General features: G+C 43.2%; 3 protein-coding genes across 3 annotated transcripts; 1 reads left to right on the top strand and 2 right to left on the bottom strand.

Annotated features, from left to right (window-relative positions):
- The first annotated feature begins 1820 nt into the window (after positions 1 to 1820).
- Positions 1821 to 6937, top strand: eif3d (eukaryotic translation initiation factor 3, subunit D). The gene is made up of 16 exons (XM_070981259.1): positions 1821 to 1906; positions 2801 to 2927; positions 3016 to 3061; positions 3211 to 3347; positions 3455 to 3540; positions 3664 to 3736; positions 3902 to 4023; positions 4112 to 4244; positions 4332 to 4479; positions 4722 to 4852; positions 4943 to 5028; positions 5201 to 5330; positions 5736 to 5878; positions 6210 to 6402; positions 6495 to 6588; positions 6819 to 6937. The coding sequence occupies exons 2-16, from the start codon at positions 2805 to 2807 to the stop codon at positions 6830 to 6832; spliced, it is 1659 nt and encodes a 552-aa protein (XP_070837360.1). The 5' UTR covers positions 1821 to 1906; positions 2801 to 2804; the 3' UTR covers positions 6833 to 6937.
- On the bottom strand, positions 6927 to 11963 carry LOC139343544 (amine sulfotransferase-like). Its single transcript, XM_070981265.1, has 8 exons — positions 11878 to 11963; positions 11702 to 11770; positions 8471 to 10590; positions 8183 to 8388; positions 7893 to 8019; positions 7664 to 7758; positions 7313 to 7484; positions 6927 to 7239 (listed from the first exon to the last, which is right to left on the bottom strand). Exons 3-8 carry the CDS (start codon positions 8610 to 8612, stop codon positions 7130 to 7132), a joined length of 852 nt encoding a protein of 283 aa, XP_070837366.1. The 5' UTR covers positions 8613 to 10590; positions 11702 to 11770; positions 11878 to 11963; the 3' UTR covers positions 6927 to 7129.
- Positions 11964 to 15640: 3677 nt separating this feature from the next.
- On the bottom strand, positions 15641 to 17828 carry LOC139343921 (amine sulfotransferase-like). The gene is made up of 6 exons (XM_070981766.1): positions 17687 to 17828; positions 17367 to 17569; positions 16382 to 16508; positions 16211 to 16305; positions 15819 to 15995; positions 15641 to 15745 (listed from the first exon to the last, which is right to left on the bottom strand). Exons 1-6 carry the CDS (start codon positions 17826 to 17828, stop codon positions 15641 to 15643), a joined length of 849 nt encoding a protein of 282 aa, XP_070837867.1.
- Between the last annotated feature and the right edge of the window lie 545 nt (positions 17829 to 18373).

The following is an 18373-nucleotide window of genomic DNA, read 5'->3' as shown; positions in this document are numbered from 1 at the left end:
AGTAGTACAGTAGTAGAAAATGTCTTTGTCTTCTATTGTTTTACTTTGAAGGTTTTCACGGATGTGATTTTATGATATTCTTGGTGCCTTGACGTGGTAGAGTTGACAGAATCATGGGTGTTAATCGCCCTCCAGTGGTTATAGTGACGAACTGCAGCATTACAATTAAATTTGCGGTTTAGAACTTTAATATCAGTATAATTGTTCAGTGCTGCTTATTATCGGACTGATTACTGAAAATAATATCGGTATATTAATCTTTAGCGCTTTAGTGCTGTTTTAATAACCGTTTTCTGCCTTTTCTGGTGTAGAATGTGAATGAATTAACGTGTACTGCCCTCAAGTGGTCACAGGGAGGAATTACATAAAAGTGCAACGTCAAGGTGGACATAATGGCATTACATCGCTTCCGTTTTATACTTTCAAAATAAAATCATGAGACCGAAATCACAAACGGCAATTATTCTGAATTATTTTTGTGTTCTCTCTCTCTCTCTCTCTCTCTCTCTCTCTCTCTCTCTCTCTCTCTCTCTCTCTCTCTCTCTCTCTCTCTCTCTCTCTCCCTCTCTCTCTCTCTCTTTCTCTCTGTTTTCTAGTGGTTACACATGTAAATTACTACCCTGCAATTGTTATTTTTTAGTATTACTATTAGTAGGAGTAGCAGTAATAGCAGCAGTTGCCGTTGTTGTCTCTTGTTTTAATTTGAAGGTTTTTGCGGATGTGATTGTACGATATTCTTGCTGCCTTGATGTGGTGGAGTTGACCCTGCTTTCAGAATCATGGGTGTTAAACGCCCTCCAGTGGTCATATTGAAGAACTGCAACACTACGTTCAAATTAGTGGCTGATAGCGCTAATGTCAGTACGTATGTTGTGACTATCAACACAACCAATCATTATTACTTTAATTAGTAAAAATAATATCAATATATCGATCTATATCCCTTCAGTGCTGTTTTAATTACCGTTTTTTCTCTGACTCTGGTGTAGAATCATGAATGTGTACTGCCCTCAAGTGGTCACAGTGAGGAATTACATGAAGGTACAATGTCAAGGCAGACATAATGGCATTACATCGCTTCCGTCTGACCCTTTCAAAATAAAGAGAACAACTCAAACGAAAATAGATGATCAAATTTTCATTATTTCAACCGTTATCTCAACTAACAACTGTTGTAACTGTTGTTTTAGTAACAGCTATCAGTTGAGGAGACCTGTCTGACCTGAGACAGACCTACCAGCATCAAAGTGGATATGTTAAAATAACAGGCCACATTACACTTGTTCATTGCCCTCCAGTCGTCCCAGTTTTGAAATGCAACGTATTTGTACTGGACACTGTAAAGGTAGTTTCTCAGAGCAGGTGATCATTGAATAAGTGCCCAACTGTCTTTAATTAGACATGAGTAAAGTACTTAACAGCAAAAGGGAAAAAAAACTGTGTTGTTGGTGCAACCTTTTCTAGCCTTTTACCTCCGTCTGTTCGTGTTCGAGCATGTTCATGATAACAATAGCATTAGCAAACGCTAAGGCAGACCACAAACTGCCATTGGAACGTCTTTCGAAAGACATAACGGCATACAAACACTTTTGCTGTTTCCTTTCACATAAAACTTTCAAATATGGACTGTTAGAAGTTTATCCACGAATATACATTATATGTTAGTTTATATATTTTTTATATTTTCTAACTAACGTGGCTCTCTAAAGTGTTATATCGCCGTTACTACGACCGTTGGTAGCTGGCGCTTTCGGCTTTACGACAGCTGCTCTTTTTTCACGACAGGAACTACTTTCCACTTTACGGTAACTTGCCACTTCCTTTCACACCGGCGCTTCGTCGGAGACTTAGACCGTTTCAGGACCGGTTGGATTATAAGGCCTGATTGGGTGGTACATCGTTCACGGTGAGATTGCAGTAAAATGTGTACAGACGTATGAAAAGAAGAAGCCGTTTTCAATCGTGTCTGAAGCTAAATCGGAGTGTCTTCTGTCTAAGTGTGTGTTGCCTGCCACCCAGTTAGCTTAGCCTTGCTAGCGCGGCCACCTGGCAAGATGACTAACGTTAGCGTTAGCAGTAAGTTAGCTGCTATTAGCTAGCTGAGTCAGATCTGCGAAAAAAAGTGATCCCGAGGAAATTTCAGTTCTTTTTCTTTGATATCTCTTAACTGTCTGGTTCGGGTTTATTCATCACAGGTTCCAGTCGAGGTTATTTTGAAATTAGTGTATTTTGTTAGCATGTGCCTGTACAAGTGAAGGGAGCACTGTGCTAACGTTAGCCAAACTGTTGCCAGATGTCAGCGGCTCCATTAAGATGCTGTTAAAAATGTACAAGACGTACAAAAAGTATGACAATGCTTTTGTAGTGGCCTTTCTGACCGACCTCCAAGGCACACATAGTGTGTATACTCAGAAATGGCGTCATAAGTCAGTGTAACGTTACTGTGAAATTAACTCGGATCATTTGCAGGTTTAATAGAGACGGAATTAATCAGTAAATGTAACCAGGAGCTTAATCACTGATGGCAGTCAAAGCCTGAAGTCAGAGTTTGGAAAGTCTAACCTTTCTTTGGAGTACCAGCTTCCTTCTGGATGCTCCAGGGTCAATGATGACTAGCCCACTGCGCAAGCTGATCAGTGCCTATCTGTTTTAGTGCATTGCTGGAGAAATCAGTGCTGCTCATTGGCTGAGACCCGATGCATGTGTGGAAATGATGCAACCTTTAGCTGATAAACGGGTTGTCTGGACATACTTTTAGGTCACTGTTTGTTGACAGAAGTCTTTTTCACTCTGTCTGCAGGACCATGGCCAAGTTCCACGCTCCTGTGATCCAGGACAACCCATCCGGATGGGGTCCATGTGCGGTCCCAGAGAAGTTTAAGGACATGCCCTACCAGCCTTTCAGCAAAGGCGACCGTCTGGGAAAGGTTTGTATCAACATGTCTGTAGAAAGAGTCGAGCTGTCTTCTGTTTGTTTGCCACAGTTTTCCTTATGTTGTGTGTTCCCTCTGTCAGGTTGCTGACTGGACTGGAGCGACTTATCAAGACAAGAGATACACAAGTGAGTACGACAGCTGTCCACCCAGATGTGCATCCACCTGACTGAAACATCTGGACACATTAACTCTGAATGGAAGATTAGGAATACATTACGTTAAAGCAGCTGATTGTCACATTGATCACATTGTCATGTATTTATTTTGTCTTCAGATAAGTATTCCTCTCAGTTTGGAGGCGGCAGTCAATACGCCTACTTTCATGAGGAGGATGAGACGAGCTTCCAGCTGGTGGACACTGCCAAGACACAGAAGACGGCCTATCAGAGGAACCGCATGAGGTTTGCTCAGGTACAACAGACAGCGGCCACGCACACACTGAACGTCATCTTCTCCGGTTACATGTTGCTTCTTATATTTTAACCCGTCCCACGACGTGCTGATGTTTGTTTGAACAGAGGAACCTGCGCAGGGACAAGGACCGCAGGAACATGACTCAGTTCAACATGCAGACGCTCCCGAAGAGCGCCAAGCAGAAGGAGAGGTGAGCGTCTGTCGCCGCTCTGCAGTAAAGAAATTCCAACGATTGCGTCAGCACGTTTTGTGTTGACAGTTGCTTGTGTTGTTGGAAAGACTTCAGTTTAACCCCAAGTTTGTGTCCTCTCAGGGATCGTATGCGCCTGCAGAAGAAGTTCCAAAAGCAGTTTGGTGTCCGTCAGAAGTGGGACCAGAAATCTCAGGTATTGATCGGATAATTGATTGAATAGCTGCATTAGAGGTGCAGTGATTAGTTGATTAATTGATTAGTCTTTTGTCAGAAAATGAATCAGCATGCTCAGGTTGAGGGCTTGTATTTACCCCCCCATGTGTCCTCTCCCTCTGCCTCCATGTCCATGGTCTTTCAGGCTCAGCTGAAGCCCAGAGATTCCTCTGTGGAGGTGAGGAGCGACTGGGAGGTGAAGGAGGAGATGGACTTCCCCAGACTGATGAAGATGAGATACATGGAGGTGGCTGACCCTGTCGACATGTGAGTGAGACTCTCTTTGCCGTCAGTCGTTAAACTCATTTTGGAGGGAAACAGAAAGAGATGAACTTCTGTGTCCTGTGTCCTGCAGTGAGTGCTGCGGTGCTTTGGAGTACTATGACAAGGCCTTCGACCGGATCACCACCCGCAATGAAAAGCAACTCAAAAGCATCAAGAGGATCTTCCACACCGTCACCACCACTGACGATCCCGTCATCCGCAAGGTGTCCACGTCTTTACGTACTGAGCTGCTCCAGTGAAGTTTGTTTGAGTCTTTCTGTACAACAACAGTTTTTTTTGTTTCCTCTCAGCTGGCGAAGACTCAGGGGAACGTGTTCGCTACTGACGCCATCTTGGCCACCTTGATGTGCTGCACGCGCTCCGTCAACTCGTGGGACATCATTGTGCAGAGAGTTGGCAACAAGCTGTTCTTTGACAAGAGAGACAACTCCGACTTTGGTGAGTCCCGCTGACACCGGGACCTGGTTCCACAAAGAGGGCTCAGGCTGGTCTGTAGTCAGAGTACGACCCCGATTCCCAAAACGTTGTAGAAGAAAAAGCACACATACAAACATCAGTGGGTCTGAAATTGACAGGTGCTGAATGTGGGTACATTTAGTCATGCAGGAGTTTTACATTCCGCCTCCCTGTTGTGTCATTTTAACACTGAACTTTGTAACATCTGTATCGGCTCCTCTCAGACCTGCTAACCGTGAGCGAGACCGCCAACGAGCCGCCGCAGGATGAAGGCAACTCCTTCAACTCTCCTCGTAACCTGGCAATGGAGGCCACGTACATCAACCACAACTTCAGCCAGCAGTGCTTGCGCATGGTGAGAACCCACACACTCCCTCACCCTGTGGACACTAACAGATCCTGAAAACCCTTCTTGAATGTGTGTTTCTGGTTTTCTTGTCTTCAGGGTGGAGAGCGGCATAAGTTTCCTAACAGCAACCCGTTTGTGGAGGAGGACATGGACAAGAGTGAGGTGGCATCTGTGGCCTACAGGTGAGACACTGAAGCCTTTCACCTCACAGTCATGACATCTGTAAGCCAGCACAGTGTAAAGAGCATCAGCTTTTTAAATACGACTCTAGTGAACACACACCAGCCTCCTTTAGGTGTCGCTGGATGGAAAAAGTGCTTCCTCTCAGGCTGATGGCTTGTTTTTGTTGTTTAGGTACCGTCACTGGAAGCTCGGGGAAGACATTGATCTGATCGTGCGCTGTGAGCACGATGGAGTGATGACTGGTGCCAATGGAGAAGTGTCCTTCATTAATGTCAAGACCCTGAACGAGTGGGACTCCAGGGTGAGAGGAACAATGAGGGGAAACTGGTTTAGTGGCTGATGTTCGTCTTTGGAGGTTTTAACAGAGAGCAAAGTCCTGAGCTGTTAGCAGGCCTGGAAACATGATCTGAACGATAAATGTTTTTCAGATGTTTTCTTATCGCTTCATATTTGTCTTTGGCCCCCTTTCTTGTCTCTCATGACATCAGCCAATAGTGACTCAGCATAAACCTGAATTTATGACCTTAAACACACAGACACCAGAGCAGCAAGAGGCCAGAAACTGTGAATCTACCAACCCGACTGGTTTCACTGTGCAAGCTCTAGTTTTGAGCATTCAAACACACAGTGCCCTGATCGTTAACCCTTTCTGTCAGCCGAAGTGTAGCTGCTGTGTTAAGCCTTTGTCGCTCTGTTTCATCATCAGTATTGTAATGGGGTGGACTGGCGTCAGAAGCTGGACTCTCAGAGAGGAGCCGTCCTGGCCACTGAGCTGAAGAACAACAGCTACAAACTGGCCCGCTGGACCTGCTGCGCCATGCTGGCTGGATCGGAGTACCTCAAACTGGGGTGAGGAACACACGAGCGATCTGTCAGACTCAGATCATAGTCTTAGCATTTAGCTTTAGCAAGCTAAGTTCTAACTTCTACTGAAGTGTCACCAACAATATACAAGCAGGTGAGACTGAGACACATTCAGCGCAATGACGTTGATCATTTATTTTAATGTTGTGTTTTTGTTAGCGTTCATACATTATTTGGAGATACTCACTCAGTTGCCAGTTTGGAGGTAAAGCTAATGCAGTCAAACCCAACAGTCCTGCTGTCTTACCTTCATCAAGGTGAGAATGTTCAGTTTTGTTGAAACTGACTGTTGTCTGCATCGCCGTGTGCCCTTCAGGTACGTGTCTCGGTACCACGTGAAGGACTCGGCTCGTCACGTCATCCTGGGCACCCAGCAGTTCAAACCCAACGAGTTCGCCAGCCAGATCAACCTGAGCATGGAGAACGCCTGGGGAATCCTCCGCTGCGTCATCGATATCTGCCGCAAGCTGGACGAGGGCAAGTACCTGATCCTCAAGGACCCGAACAAGGTGAGTCGCCAGCGTACCTGAGCACTTCCTGTTTGAATGGCAGAGGCAGCTGTGAGTGGTTGAGCTGATGGTTCAATGTTCTCTGTCAACAGCAAGTGATTCGGGTGTACAGCCTGCCTGATGGGACCTTCAGCTCTGACGAGGAGGAGGAGGAAGAGGAAGATGAGGAGGATGAGGAGGAAGAAGGTTTGATTCAGTCGTTTAAAGTACTTTAATACACATTTACAGTTTGAGCTTTGATGGTTTGTGAGTTAAATGAAAAATGCTGAACATCGTGTTGTTTTTAAAGACACAAACAGGAAGTGATTGTCTGGAGTTTAAACAGCACAGTTGTCTCATCACTTAGAAAATCGGCTTCCATATTAATCCTGTTTTATTTACTGATTGAACTGTTTTTTCTCCTCTTCTCCTTCCAGATGAAGAGAACTGAAATGTGGAGTTGGCTCCAGTGACCACAGCATCCTTCGCCACATATAAAGAAACACAGTTTAATTCGTTCAGACATTCAATAAAAAGAACAGATTGGCCAACTGAGTTTATTACTGTTTTTATTCATGTTCATATTTCATCGTACACAAGTCCAATCATGGGTCACAAAGTGCTTTAAAGGGTCCTTTTCTGGTGCAGTTTACACATTAGCAGCTACTGTGTATGTTGTAAGTGAGACACACACACTGTCAATGAATAAGAACATGTAAGCATCTCATGGTCGGTGTGGCTGCTCTGCTTATTCCCAGATGAACTTCAGAGACAAATCACCCAGTTTCTCCTCAAGAAGTTGATCAACTCTTTCACTCTGAGCTGCAGTAAGGTGGTTCTTCCAGTCACCGATCTGACCTGTAATGAAAAAGCATGAACTCTATCTGATGTCTGTTCACGTGTTTCTGTACAGGTGCTACAGTTACATTACCTTTGCGCATGAAGTCTCCCTTCATTTGCTCTTCTGGTAGAAACTCATAGTTGGCTTTTGGGTCTGTCTTCATGTTCTTGAATGTAGATTTTTCTACAACTTGTTCAATGTCTGCTTCACTCAGGTTTTTCCCCAAGAAGGTGCAGATCTTAGTTACAGCCGTCTTCAGGTCCTGAAAGAGAAACAGAAGTCCAACAGAACAAGTTTAAACACTGATGAATAACTCAGTCTCTTAATTAGAAATTGATATTACGTAGATTTGTAAAGTCTGCGTTCATTTCCTCAAAGCATTTTAAAGTTCAAGTGACATGAAAACACTAAACAACCACAGGCAAGAAAAACACATCTTACCAAAATCATGTCCTCATAGGTCAGGAAGAGGATGTTGTACTGGTCTTTGGCTAAATGCCAATCTCTGATGTGGTCAAACCAGGAAGATGCAAGAACTGTATAACAGAATAATGTAACCAATAATTTCATGTATTCATCATTGTATCTGCAGGTAGTATCAGTAAAAATTTTCATAGTCAGATGGTTTTCATTTAAAGGTTATCAGCCTCCTGATTTTGGAGTTCCTCACTGTTGCCATTCAAATACTCCTCAAGATAGTGCTCAAAGCTCTCGGGCATCTCCAGATCCCTGCAGACATGACTGAAGTGGTAAAAGGAGACGATGTTGTCCTTTGGGTTCCGCATCACATAGATAATCTGTCATGAGAATAAACAGCTCAGCTCAGAGTTGAAACCAATACATACAAATCTCTCCTCCATGCCAAACTGCATCCGAATAATTCACTGTTTCATGTGAATAGCTGCACTGGAAAAATGCTTAATGCAAAAAATGTTGAGTTGAATTCCAAAAAATACTGACCTTTGCCTTCTTGTCCTTCAGTCCCAGAGGCATGAGAGCAGGGGTGAAGTGAGAGGCAAAGAGCCGAGGAGAAGGTCTGAGAGCATAATCTGGTCGACCCTCTGTGTACTCCAGCCATGGCATCTGCTCATAGTTGTTTGGATATTCATTCAGACCTCCACCTAACTCACAGATGGAGATGATGATCTGCTGAGTCCATATTGTGCCTGTAGGGGGAAAATTGAAGTTATGAGAATCACAAAACTAAAAATGCAAATAACGAGATCTGGAAGAGTTTGTCTCACTGACCTGACTTTGGATAAGTGACTAGGAATATGTCACTATCTCGAACTTCAAAGTCCTGGAGTGAATCAATGTACTCTGCAGTTGTGAATCCGATGGGAAAGTTGTAGTTTTTATATCTGCAGAGCTTGGCGGTGATCTGCTCCATGTTGCTGCTGAATCACACAGAAAACTGAGAGAAATGTTTAAATGTGGAAGGAGAGAGGAGCAAAAACCATGAAGAGGAGCTGGACTCTGGACTTCAAGTTGCATGTGATTGGCTGTTGGCTTGGTTCCTGCATTGGCCTGCACATGAAATAGTGCCAAGTGTGTCCAAAAAGTGCTTGTCCTTGCTTCACCCCACAACTCTCCCATACCATCCAAAACAGATCCAGTGGCACCCCAAAGGACCGGTTAGCCTTTAGGCAACAAAGACACATCTGCATCAGTGTGATAGAAATGCTAAATCAAAATATTATCAGTCAAAGTTCAGCAGTTGTAGATAAGATATTCCATTATTAGTCCCACAGTGGGGAAATTTCCAGTACTCCAGCAGTGAATAGGTGGATAGCAAAAAATAGAGGGCATCAGTAAAAAGGACATTAAATAGCAAATGCAATATAAACAAGAAATATTGAAAAATATGAACAATTTAAACAAGGGTCAATACAGAAACTAGCAACCTAGTATGGGGAAATGTAAAATATGGGATACTCAAAAAGTATATTGTGTCTTCAAGTTTATACCATGGCACAGAGGAAATACCAATATTGCACAATAAAAATTAGAGATTCGCCAGGTACTGATATACATTGGATACATTGGATGATAGCACTCCTGACTGGATTGTTGGTATTGCACATAGGAGTAATAATATGCCTGATTGAAAGATTGATATATTGCACCTTAAGTAGAAATTCACCTGAGCTAAATATTTTCACAGTATGAGTGAACACCACTGATGTGTATTATAGTGCAGTCAGTTTGAAAGTCTTGGTGAGTGTGTGGTCTACCGGGAGCTCTGCTGGTTGTAAAGTCTGACTGCTGCAGGAAGGAAGGACCTGCGATAGCGTTCCTTCACACACATTGGGTGAAGCAGTCTGTCGCTGAAGGAGCTCTCCAGTGCTGTTCAAGTGCCCTGCAGGGGGTGGGAGTCGTTCTCGATCATGGATGACAGCTTAGCCATCATCCATCTCTCTCCACTGAGTCGAGGGGGCATCCCAGGACAGAGCTGGCCTTCTTGATCAGTTTGTCAAGTCTCTTCCCGTCAGCCATCGAGATACTGCTCCCCCAGCAGACCACTCCATAAAAGATGGCTGATGCCACCACAGTGTCATAAAAGGTCTTCAGGAGTGCCCCCTGCACTCCAAATGACCTCAGTCTCCTGAGCGGATAGTCTGCTCTGGCCTTTCTTGTATAGTGCGGTTGTGTTGTGAGTCCAGTCCAGTTTATTGCTCAGATGAACACCCGGGTACTTATAAGATGTCACCATCTCGATGTCCGTTCCCTGGATGTTCACCGATGTCAGGGGGCAGAGTGTTCGTCTGTGGAAATTCACCACCAGTTCTTTGGTTTTCCCTGCGTTGATCTGGGGGCAGTTCCCCTGGCACCAGTCCACGAAGTCCTGCGTCAGTTCTCTGTACTCTGTGATGAGGCCTACGATTGCAGAGACATCACTTCTGAAGGTGACAGGTGGGTGTGTTGTATGAGAAGTCTGCAGTGTAGAGGGTGAAGAGGGCCCCCGAGCTGCAGACGACCGTGATGGACACACAGTCCCGGGTCCTCACCTACTGTGGATGGTTGGTGAGATAGTCCAGAATCCAGTGTGTGAGGAGATGGTTCACCCCGGCGTGCTTCAGCTTGTCCCTCAGAAGTGCAGGCTGAATGGTATTGAAAGCACGGGAGAAATCAAAAAACATGATTCTCACAGTACTCCCAGGTTTCTCCAGGTGAGAGAGAGCTCGGTGTTGGAGGAAGATGATGGCGTCGTCCATCCCGATGCCAGGCTGGTAGGCAAACTGAAGTGGATCCAGCGATGGGCTCACCAGGGGGCGGAGATGAACAAGGACCAACCGCTCCAGGGTCAGGGAACGTCGGGTCTCTCATGGGGCAGCACCGCGGTGCTATGGAGCACCAACTGCTGATCCCTACAGTGAAAGTTCCACGAAATTCTGGAACATTATACTGTCTCTTAAGAGCTCAAGTATCTGGTCATATGACCGATAGATCATCAATGGTTGAAGCTTTTAATCACCATTTCCTCTCCTTTCATCTGTAATGTGTCTGCAGATTCAACAGCAGCACTGACTGCAAACTTTAAACAGGCATGATTCCAGGCTCATGGAAAAATCATTCAGTAGGACCCTTGACACAAAAGCAGTGACGTCTTTGATCTCAACAACTACTGTACAATATCTAAACTTCCTTCTTCTTCTTCTGCAAACTAGACACTTTTGAGGAGGTGGTGGAGACGAGGACACTGGACAGACTGTTATCCATCACGGATAACCCTGAACATCTTCTTCACCACCTCGTGGACAGACAGCAGAGCTCCTTCTCCAACAACAGCAACTTAAACAGTAATCCACCAACCTCACAAACCCCAATATTTTACTTTTTTTTTTACTGTAAATACTTCTTTATATACTTAGTTATATTGTATTTTTATTATATTATTATAATATTGTAGAATATGTATTACGCATTATAATACATATTATATGTGGCCTGGTCATAAAAGGATGGGACCGGACACAGAATAAAATTTTATGTGGGTCTTTATTCCCCGACTGAACTTACAAAAAACATAAGAACAGCGTTAATACTGTTGATTGAGTACTGTAGATAATTGCGGTGGTAACTGTCAAGGATGGCTACCTTGCTTTTCTGTACATAAATCAGGTACTTTAACTGTTAACCCTTGTACTCTGATAGCACTGATGCCAAAAGAACACCTATAAATACATCTGCACCTTTAAAGAGTAATCTCTGGTTTACCCTCTAAATACACAATGTTCACCAACTACAAAACAATAAACAGGTTTCTACCGAATATAGACAACAGTAGTGGCTTTTTCCTGGCAATGAAACAAAAACACGGTATAAATAAATACATTTTCTTAAGCCACAAAATCGTTCAAGTACTTCAGTAACTTCAATAGTGTATTACCTTAAATGTACGGTGCATTTATGAACAAAATACTGACAACATTTTCACAGAAGTCAAAAATAAAATTCACAGGAAAATCAAAAACTCACTTTCCCTCCAGTGCGTAACCTGCGCATGAGGACACACACACCAGGAACTCAACACGGCATCTCTCCCCTCTAAAATTAGGCAAAAGCATACCAAACTCAGATATTTCAGTGTAACAACTAGCATAAAGCACCATAAACTTTGTTTTCACCCATAAGTGTAATAAATCACCACTCACGCTGCTCCGCTGCTCAGTCTTTCCCTCAGCGTGGTGGAGAGATGACACACCAAACACGTTTTAACAGTCTTGTGGTCCAATGTTTTGCGGCGGTTTTGTTTACTTTCCGTTTCGTGTGTCTAAAGTCTCCCTGGATCTCTGTGCTCTCGCGAGTTTAGCCCTGCGCTTCTCTTAAAGGGACAGTGTAACCTTAGACTGAACAAACAACTTTTACACTATTTATGCCTCAATTGTTGTCCTATCAAAAAAAACCCATCTCATAAACAGTCTCTAGTTCACCCGGCTACATATAGAACTATATATTAAGTTGAATTCACTGCCATTATTCTACTGCAACAAAACAAAATACTTTCCCAAATTGGGATCAATAAAGAAGCAGTCTAAAATATAAAGTCTAAAGTCTTTCTTGACAAAAATCTGACAATCATTGGTCAAATTCTAACTATGCACCTTCACCGACTAAACATAATACAGCCAAAGCAGACTGCAGTTTCACTCTTTGATAACATGGTCCCCTCACTGGATAAAAATGGCCACGCTTAAATAGTTCCACTCTTACCTTTATTATTCCCACACCAGGGAAATGAAGTAATTACAGCCAGCAAATGTCACAATGAAGCAAAAACAGTGGCACAGAAGGGTCAAGGCAAAATATAGAAGGTCTGAGGCTGTAGCCGGTCAGAGCCTACATGGACGACCTCACAACACTCACCACAACCAAGGCTTGCACTGTACGGCTACTTAGAAAGCTCCAGGAAAACATAGAACTGGCTTGCATGAAGACAAAGAACAAGTACAGCAGCTCAGGAATGAGGTAGCCAGCAGCCTGGAGAACAACAACAGAACCCTGCTTCCTGGTAAGCTGAAGCTCTGGTGCATGCAGCACAGAGTACTTCCATGTCTCCTGTGGCCGCTTACCCTCTATGAAGTCCCATTCTCAAAGGTGGAAAAGCTGGAAAGACTGATCAGCTCATATGGAAGGAAGTGGCTTGGCCTTCCCAGGTCAATGCTTCAGCAGCATTGGACTCTATGGCAAGGGGATGCTACACCTGCCCATTTCCAGTCTAGAAGAGGAGTACAAGTGCGCCAAAGTCAGACTGGAGATGATGCTACTAGATTCGACCAATCCTTTTGTGGCCCAAACTGCCCCCATCCTGGCCACCGGGAGGAAGTGGACCCCATTGGCTGCAACTGAGCAGACAAAGGCAGCACTCAGACACAGGGACACTGTGGGTCAACTGCAGGAGGGGAGGAGCGGTCTTGGCCTTGGGACCAGTACACCAGCGTGGAACAAGGCCAATCCATCTGAGAGACGCAAGCTGGTGGTCCAGGAGGTACGTCGGGAAGAGGAAGCGGGAAGGTGTGCATGAGCTGTGGCACAGGCAAAGCAAGGGCAGTGGATGGCATGGGAAGAAGTGGAGAAGAGGAAGATCTCCTGGAAAGAGCTGTGGGAGATAGAGGCATTCAAGGTGAGCTTTACCATCAGGGCTGCCTACAATGTCCTGCCTTGCAGTATTTGCTTTCCAATTATCACTCCTTAATCACAGACTAGTTTTAGATGCAGAAAAGACAAAGTACATGTTATTCTCCACCTGCACCGCTGGGTCTGACTGTCATACTGTTAAAACTTCAAACAGCACTCAGATGATTCTTGTTGACTCGTATAAATATGTTGGAATTTGACTCGACAGCAGATTATCTTTCAAGATTGATATTCAACATTTAACTCAAAGTCAAACTAAGCTTCTTGCAGGGACACCGTGGGCCAAGTGCAGGAGGGGAGGAGTGGTCTTGGGCTTGGGACCAGTACACCAGTGTGGAACAAGGCCACTCCATCTGAGAGACACAGATGGTGGTGGTGGTCCAGGAAGTATGTCGGGACGAGGAAGTGGGAAGGTGTGCAGAAGCTGTGGCGCAGAATTAAAGGACGTCTTTCGTCACTCAAGTGTAAAACAATAATGAAGTCAACCTTCATGTCTGTCCTTGACTATGGAGATATTTTGTACTGTGACCCAACACTTCATCATCGTGCATTATGTTTTATCAAAATGACAAATTTCGTCCTCATCATTGTTCTCTGTATCACACATTTGGGCAGATTCAAAGTCAAGATGAAACAGCCATTCTCATATCATTCATCAACATAAGGTCTGCTGTTGGACCTGTGTTACTTAGTAGAAGCACATGATCCAATGAATTAACCTTCTCACATTCCTGTAACTGTTTTCATGCATTCCTTCTTCATTGTGTTTTTTCCTATTTGCTGATTTTCCTCTTGTGTTTCTTGCTCTCGCTCTGGAAAAGAGACCTTAACCTCAATGAGACTGCCTGTTAAAAAAACTTTATTTACATATCTTGTAGAGACAAGTTGAGAAAACTTGTTGCAAGAGCTGATGTTTAGCTTTCACGTCGTTTTTCATTGATGTCTGTAGAGCCTACATTTTTAATGATGAATATTTTCAGTGATTGACAGGCATCTATAGATCAAAGAAAAAAGAACAAGTACTTTTCTTACGTTTTTCTGATATTTTGTGTGTGTAACTATGGACAAAGTAGTTTTTTTTTACAACTTTGAACTGTTTTATCATAAGGTTGGAGGTGTGGCTGGCAGGTGTGCTGAGCAGCAGGCAGCACAGCTGATCTGCAAGCAACAATCATCTCAATGTTCTTAAGCGCAGCCTTTCTTCCTCCTTGTTGTCAGATCGTTTTTGTCTTCTGTACGTGAACCCTGAACCCTGGTGAGGTTTTGCTGTGACGCAGCTGCTGCTTTATTCTGAAACTGGGTTTTTGTGAAACTTAGATTCCTGCTTGCCCACCTCTTTAGTTTTGAACTGTTTTGTTTTACGGACACTCCTTGTTATTTTAGTGGTTTTGTGTTTAGTAGTTTTTACCTCCTGCAGGAGAGATTTTGGTTCTTGACTTTTTCATTTTCTGTATTAAACCATTTCACGGCCACCCTGAGTTTGTCCTCTTGGCCTTGGCATTTCTGAGTCAAATTACTAAGTGGTCAAAAGACCTAAAACATCATGAAATTGTCTACACATTCATGGTCCCCAGAAGATGAAGCATCCTGTTGTCCCACCAGCAGGTTGACAGTATTAGACAAATATGAAATCAACTGCTCTAAAATCTGGTGCAGACATTCATGATCTGTCTTTGTCGCCCCATCTGCAGCTCAAAATGTTACTTTTTCTGTGAAATATCCCGATAACTGTTGGATGGACCTATAGGTTTTCATAACATTTTGTACAGATATTCATGTGGTCACAGGACTGTTCCTCTGACCTTTTCTCAAGTGGCACCAGCAGGTGAAACATTCATGGGTCACAAAGGATGAATTCTACTTACTTTGCTGATCCACTGACTTGTCTGCGAGCACCACCATGAGGTTGACATTCGTAGTTTTACTGACATTTGTCAGCAACTGCTGGATGCATTGCCATGAAATTTGGTACAGATTCAGGATGAAATGTAATCACTCCGGTGAAATCCTAATTTTTTTATCAAACCATAATCTGGTTTAATTCCTTTTGACATTCAATAACGACAACAGATTGGTCAACTGAGTTTATTGCTGATCTTGTTGAAGTGTGCTCATATTTCATCGTACACAAGTCCAATCATGAGTCAGAAGGTGTTTTAAAGGGTCCTTTTCTGGTGCAGTTTACACATTAGCAGCTACTGTGTGTGTTGTAAGTGAGACACACACACTGTCAATGAATAAGAACATGTAAGCATCTCATGGTCGGTGTGGCTGCTCTGCTTATTCCCAGATGAACTTCAGAGACAAATCACCCAGTTTCTCCTCAAGAAGTTGATCAACTCTTTCACTCTGAGCTGCAGTAAGGTGGTTCTTCCAGTCACCGATCTGACCTGTAATGAAAAAACATGAACTCTATCTGATGTCTGTTTACATGTTTCTGTACAGGTGCTACAGTTACATTACCTTTGCGCATGAAGTCTCCCTTCAGCATCTCTTCCGGCATAAACTTATAGTTGGCTTTTGGGTCTGTCTTCATGTTCTTGAATTTAGATTTTTCTACAACTTGTTCAATGGCTGCTTCACTCAGGTTTTTCCCCAAGAAGGTGCAGATCTTAGTTACAGCCGTCTTCAGGTCCTGAAAGAGAAACAGAAGTCCAACAGAACAAGTTTAAACACTGATGAATAACTTGTAATTATTTTTACTGGAAATTAATATCCAAGTACATGTGGCCTTTTTATTTCATAGTATTAAATACATTTGCAATGTTTCCCTTCCCATCTTCATACCATTGTCCAGGTCAGGCTACTTGAAAACACTGAACAACCACAGGCAAGAAAAATACATCTCACCAAAACCATGTCCTCATAGGTCAGGAAGAGGATGTCATACTGGTCTTTCACTGAATGCCAATCTCTGATGTGGTCAAACCAGGATGATCCAGTAACTGCAAAACAGAATGATGTGTCCTGTAATTTCAGCACTGGATTGGTCATCATAATCCAGAATCTGAGGTAACTCACCGTTGCCCCTCAAATACTCTTCATAATGGTGTTCAAAGCTCTTGGGCGTATCCATTGTTGTGATGATATGACTGAAGTGGTAAAAGGAGACGATGTTGTCCTTTGGGTTCCGCATCACATAGACAATCTGAAAATAGAACAAACAACAATCAGGCCAGAGCTGAAACCAATACATACACTTCTCACCTCCGTGCCACACTCCATTCAAATAACTCACTATGATCCCTCATTTGTAGCTTAGACACAAACAAAATATGGAAAAACATTCTTGTCAGGACAAAAAATAGTGCACTAAATCACAAATTTTGAATTTATATAATGATTTGTCAGAATATTTGAATGTCATAATTGTGACTGTAACTGTTCCATAATTGTAGTGTATGTAATGGACTGCACATATCGTTTTTCTTCCTTAATGGACTAAGAGCTTTATGTGCCTCACATTCATCCACTCAAACACACACTTGCAGACTGATGGCTGTGGAGCTCCCACGCAAGGCACTGGTCTGTGCATCTGTAGTAACTTTGGGTGCAGAGACACCTTGACATGTGGATGAAAGGAACTGATTGACAGGAAATTAATGTGGAGCTATTTTGATAATTGATGTAGTGCCTAACCAGATTTGTTTTTAAGGGGCTAAAGCATTGTGATTGTTCCAGGATCTCATTTGTGAGGATTTGCTGCTTTGACCCATCTGTTATAATTAGGAATTTAATATTTGGGGTTATTTTTGCTTGAACAAAAAAAATGCAATTGTAAGACATTACCTTGGACATTTCATGGACCAAACAATTGATCCATTCCTTCCAATCCATTAAGAAAATAATCAGCAGATAAATTATTTGCAACCCCGCTCATAACTGTGACTTACCACAAGATATTCATTTCGATATATATAAATTCAGATTGATCATTTCTAAATTTTCTAATATATTTTTTTGTCTTTATTTACCTGGCAGGATTGAGCTTCCATAAAATACTGACCTTTGCCTTCTTGTCCTTCAGTCCCGGAGGCATGAGAGCAGGGGTGAGGTGAGAGGCAAAGAGCCGAGGAGAAGGTCTGAGAGCGTCATCTCGATCCATCGGGTACTCCAGCCATGGCATCTGCTCAGAGTTGTTTGGATATTCATTCAGACCTCCACCTAACTCACAGATGGAGATGATGATCTGCTGAGCCCATATTGTACCTGTGGGGGGAGAAAATTGAAGTTATCAGACATCATATCTGATCAATAAATCTGTTCCCAGCCAGGACAAAACTGTAAATGCAAATAATGAGATCTGGAAGAGTTTGTCTCACTGACCTGACTTTGGATAAGTGATGAGGAATATGTCACTATCTCGAACTTCAAAGCTCTGGAGTGAATCAATGTACTCTGCAGTTGTGAATCCGGTGATAAAGTTGTAGTTTTTATATCTGCAGAGCTTGTCAGTGATCTGCTCCATGTTGCTGCTGAATCACACAGAAAACTGAGAGAAATGTTTGCGTATGGGACGAGAGAGGAGACAAAAACCAGGAAGAGGAGCTGCACTCTGGACTTTGTATTGCTCATGATTGGCTGTATCAGAGAGTTATAAATAGTTGTGGGCAAGTGCATCACTTGTATTTTGATTTCTTGGCAGCTTTATACATTGTTAAAATCACATAACGATGAATCAGACTGACAGCTGAAAAAGGAATATCATGCATGTGGGGTAAGGACTGTTTGAAAGGTGTTAAACAAAGACAAACATGAATGTACAGAAAGTCAAGAAAATGAAGGCTGACTGGGGATCCAGTCCAGCTGGACCCATTTCTAGCTGCTTTTATGTCTCCATTGTAGATTAAATGAAAGAGTGAACTCACAGTTGTTCTCATGGTGTCTCATGTTCTTTTACTCCCTCTTCTACCCAAATGACAACCTCTTCTGGAACATTAACACCACTTGGAAACGTTCTGGCAGGTTGAAAAGTTGTCTGCTTGTACTTCAAAACTTAGACCGTGTTTTGTT

The sequence above is a fragment of the Chaetodon trifascialis genome, chromosome 15, assembly GCF_039877785.1.
Source record: "Chaetodon trifascialis isolate fChaTrf1 chromosome 15, fChaTrf1.hap1, whole genome shotgun sequence".
Lineage (NCBI taxonomy): Eukaryota > Metazoa > Chordata > Actinopteri > Chaetodontiformes > Chaetodontidae > Chaetodon > Chaetodon trifascialis.
Note: the sequence above shows the minus strand (reverse complement) of the source record. Positions and strands in the feature narration are given on the sequence as shown.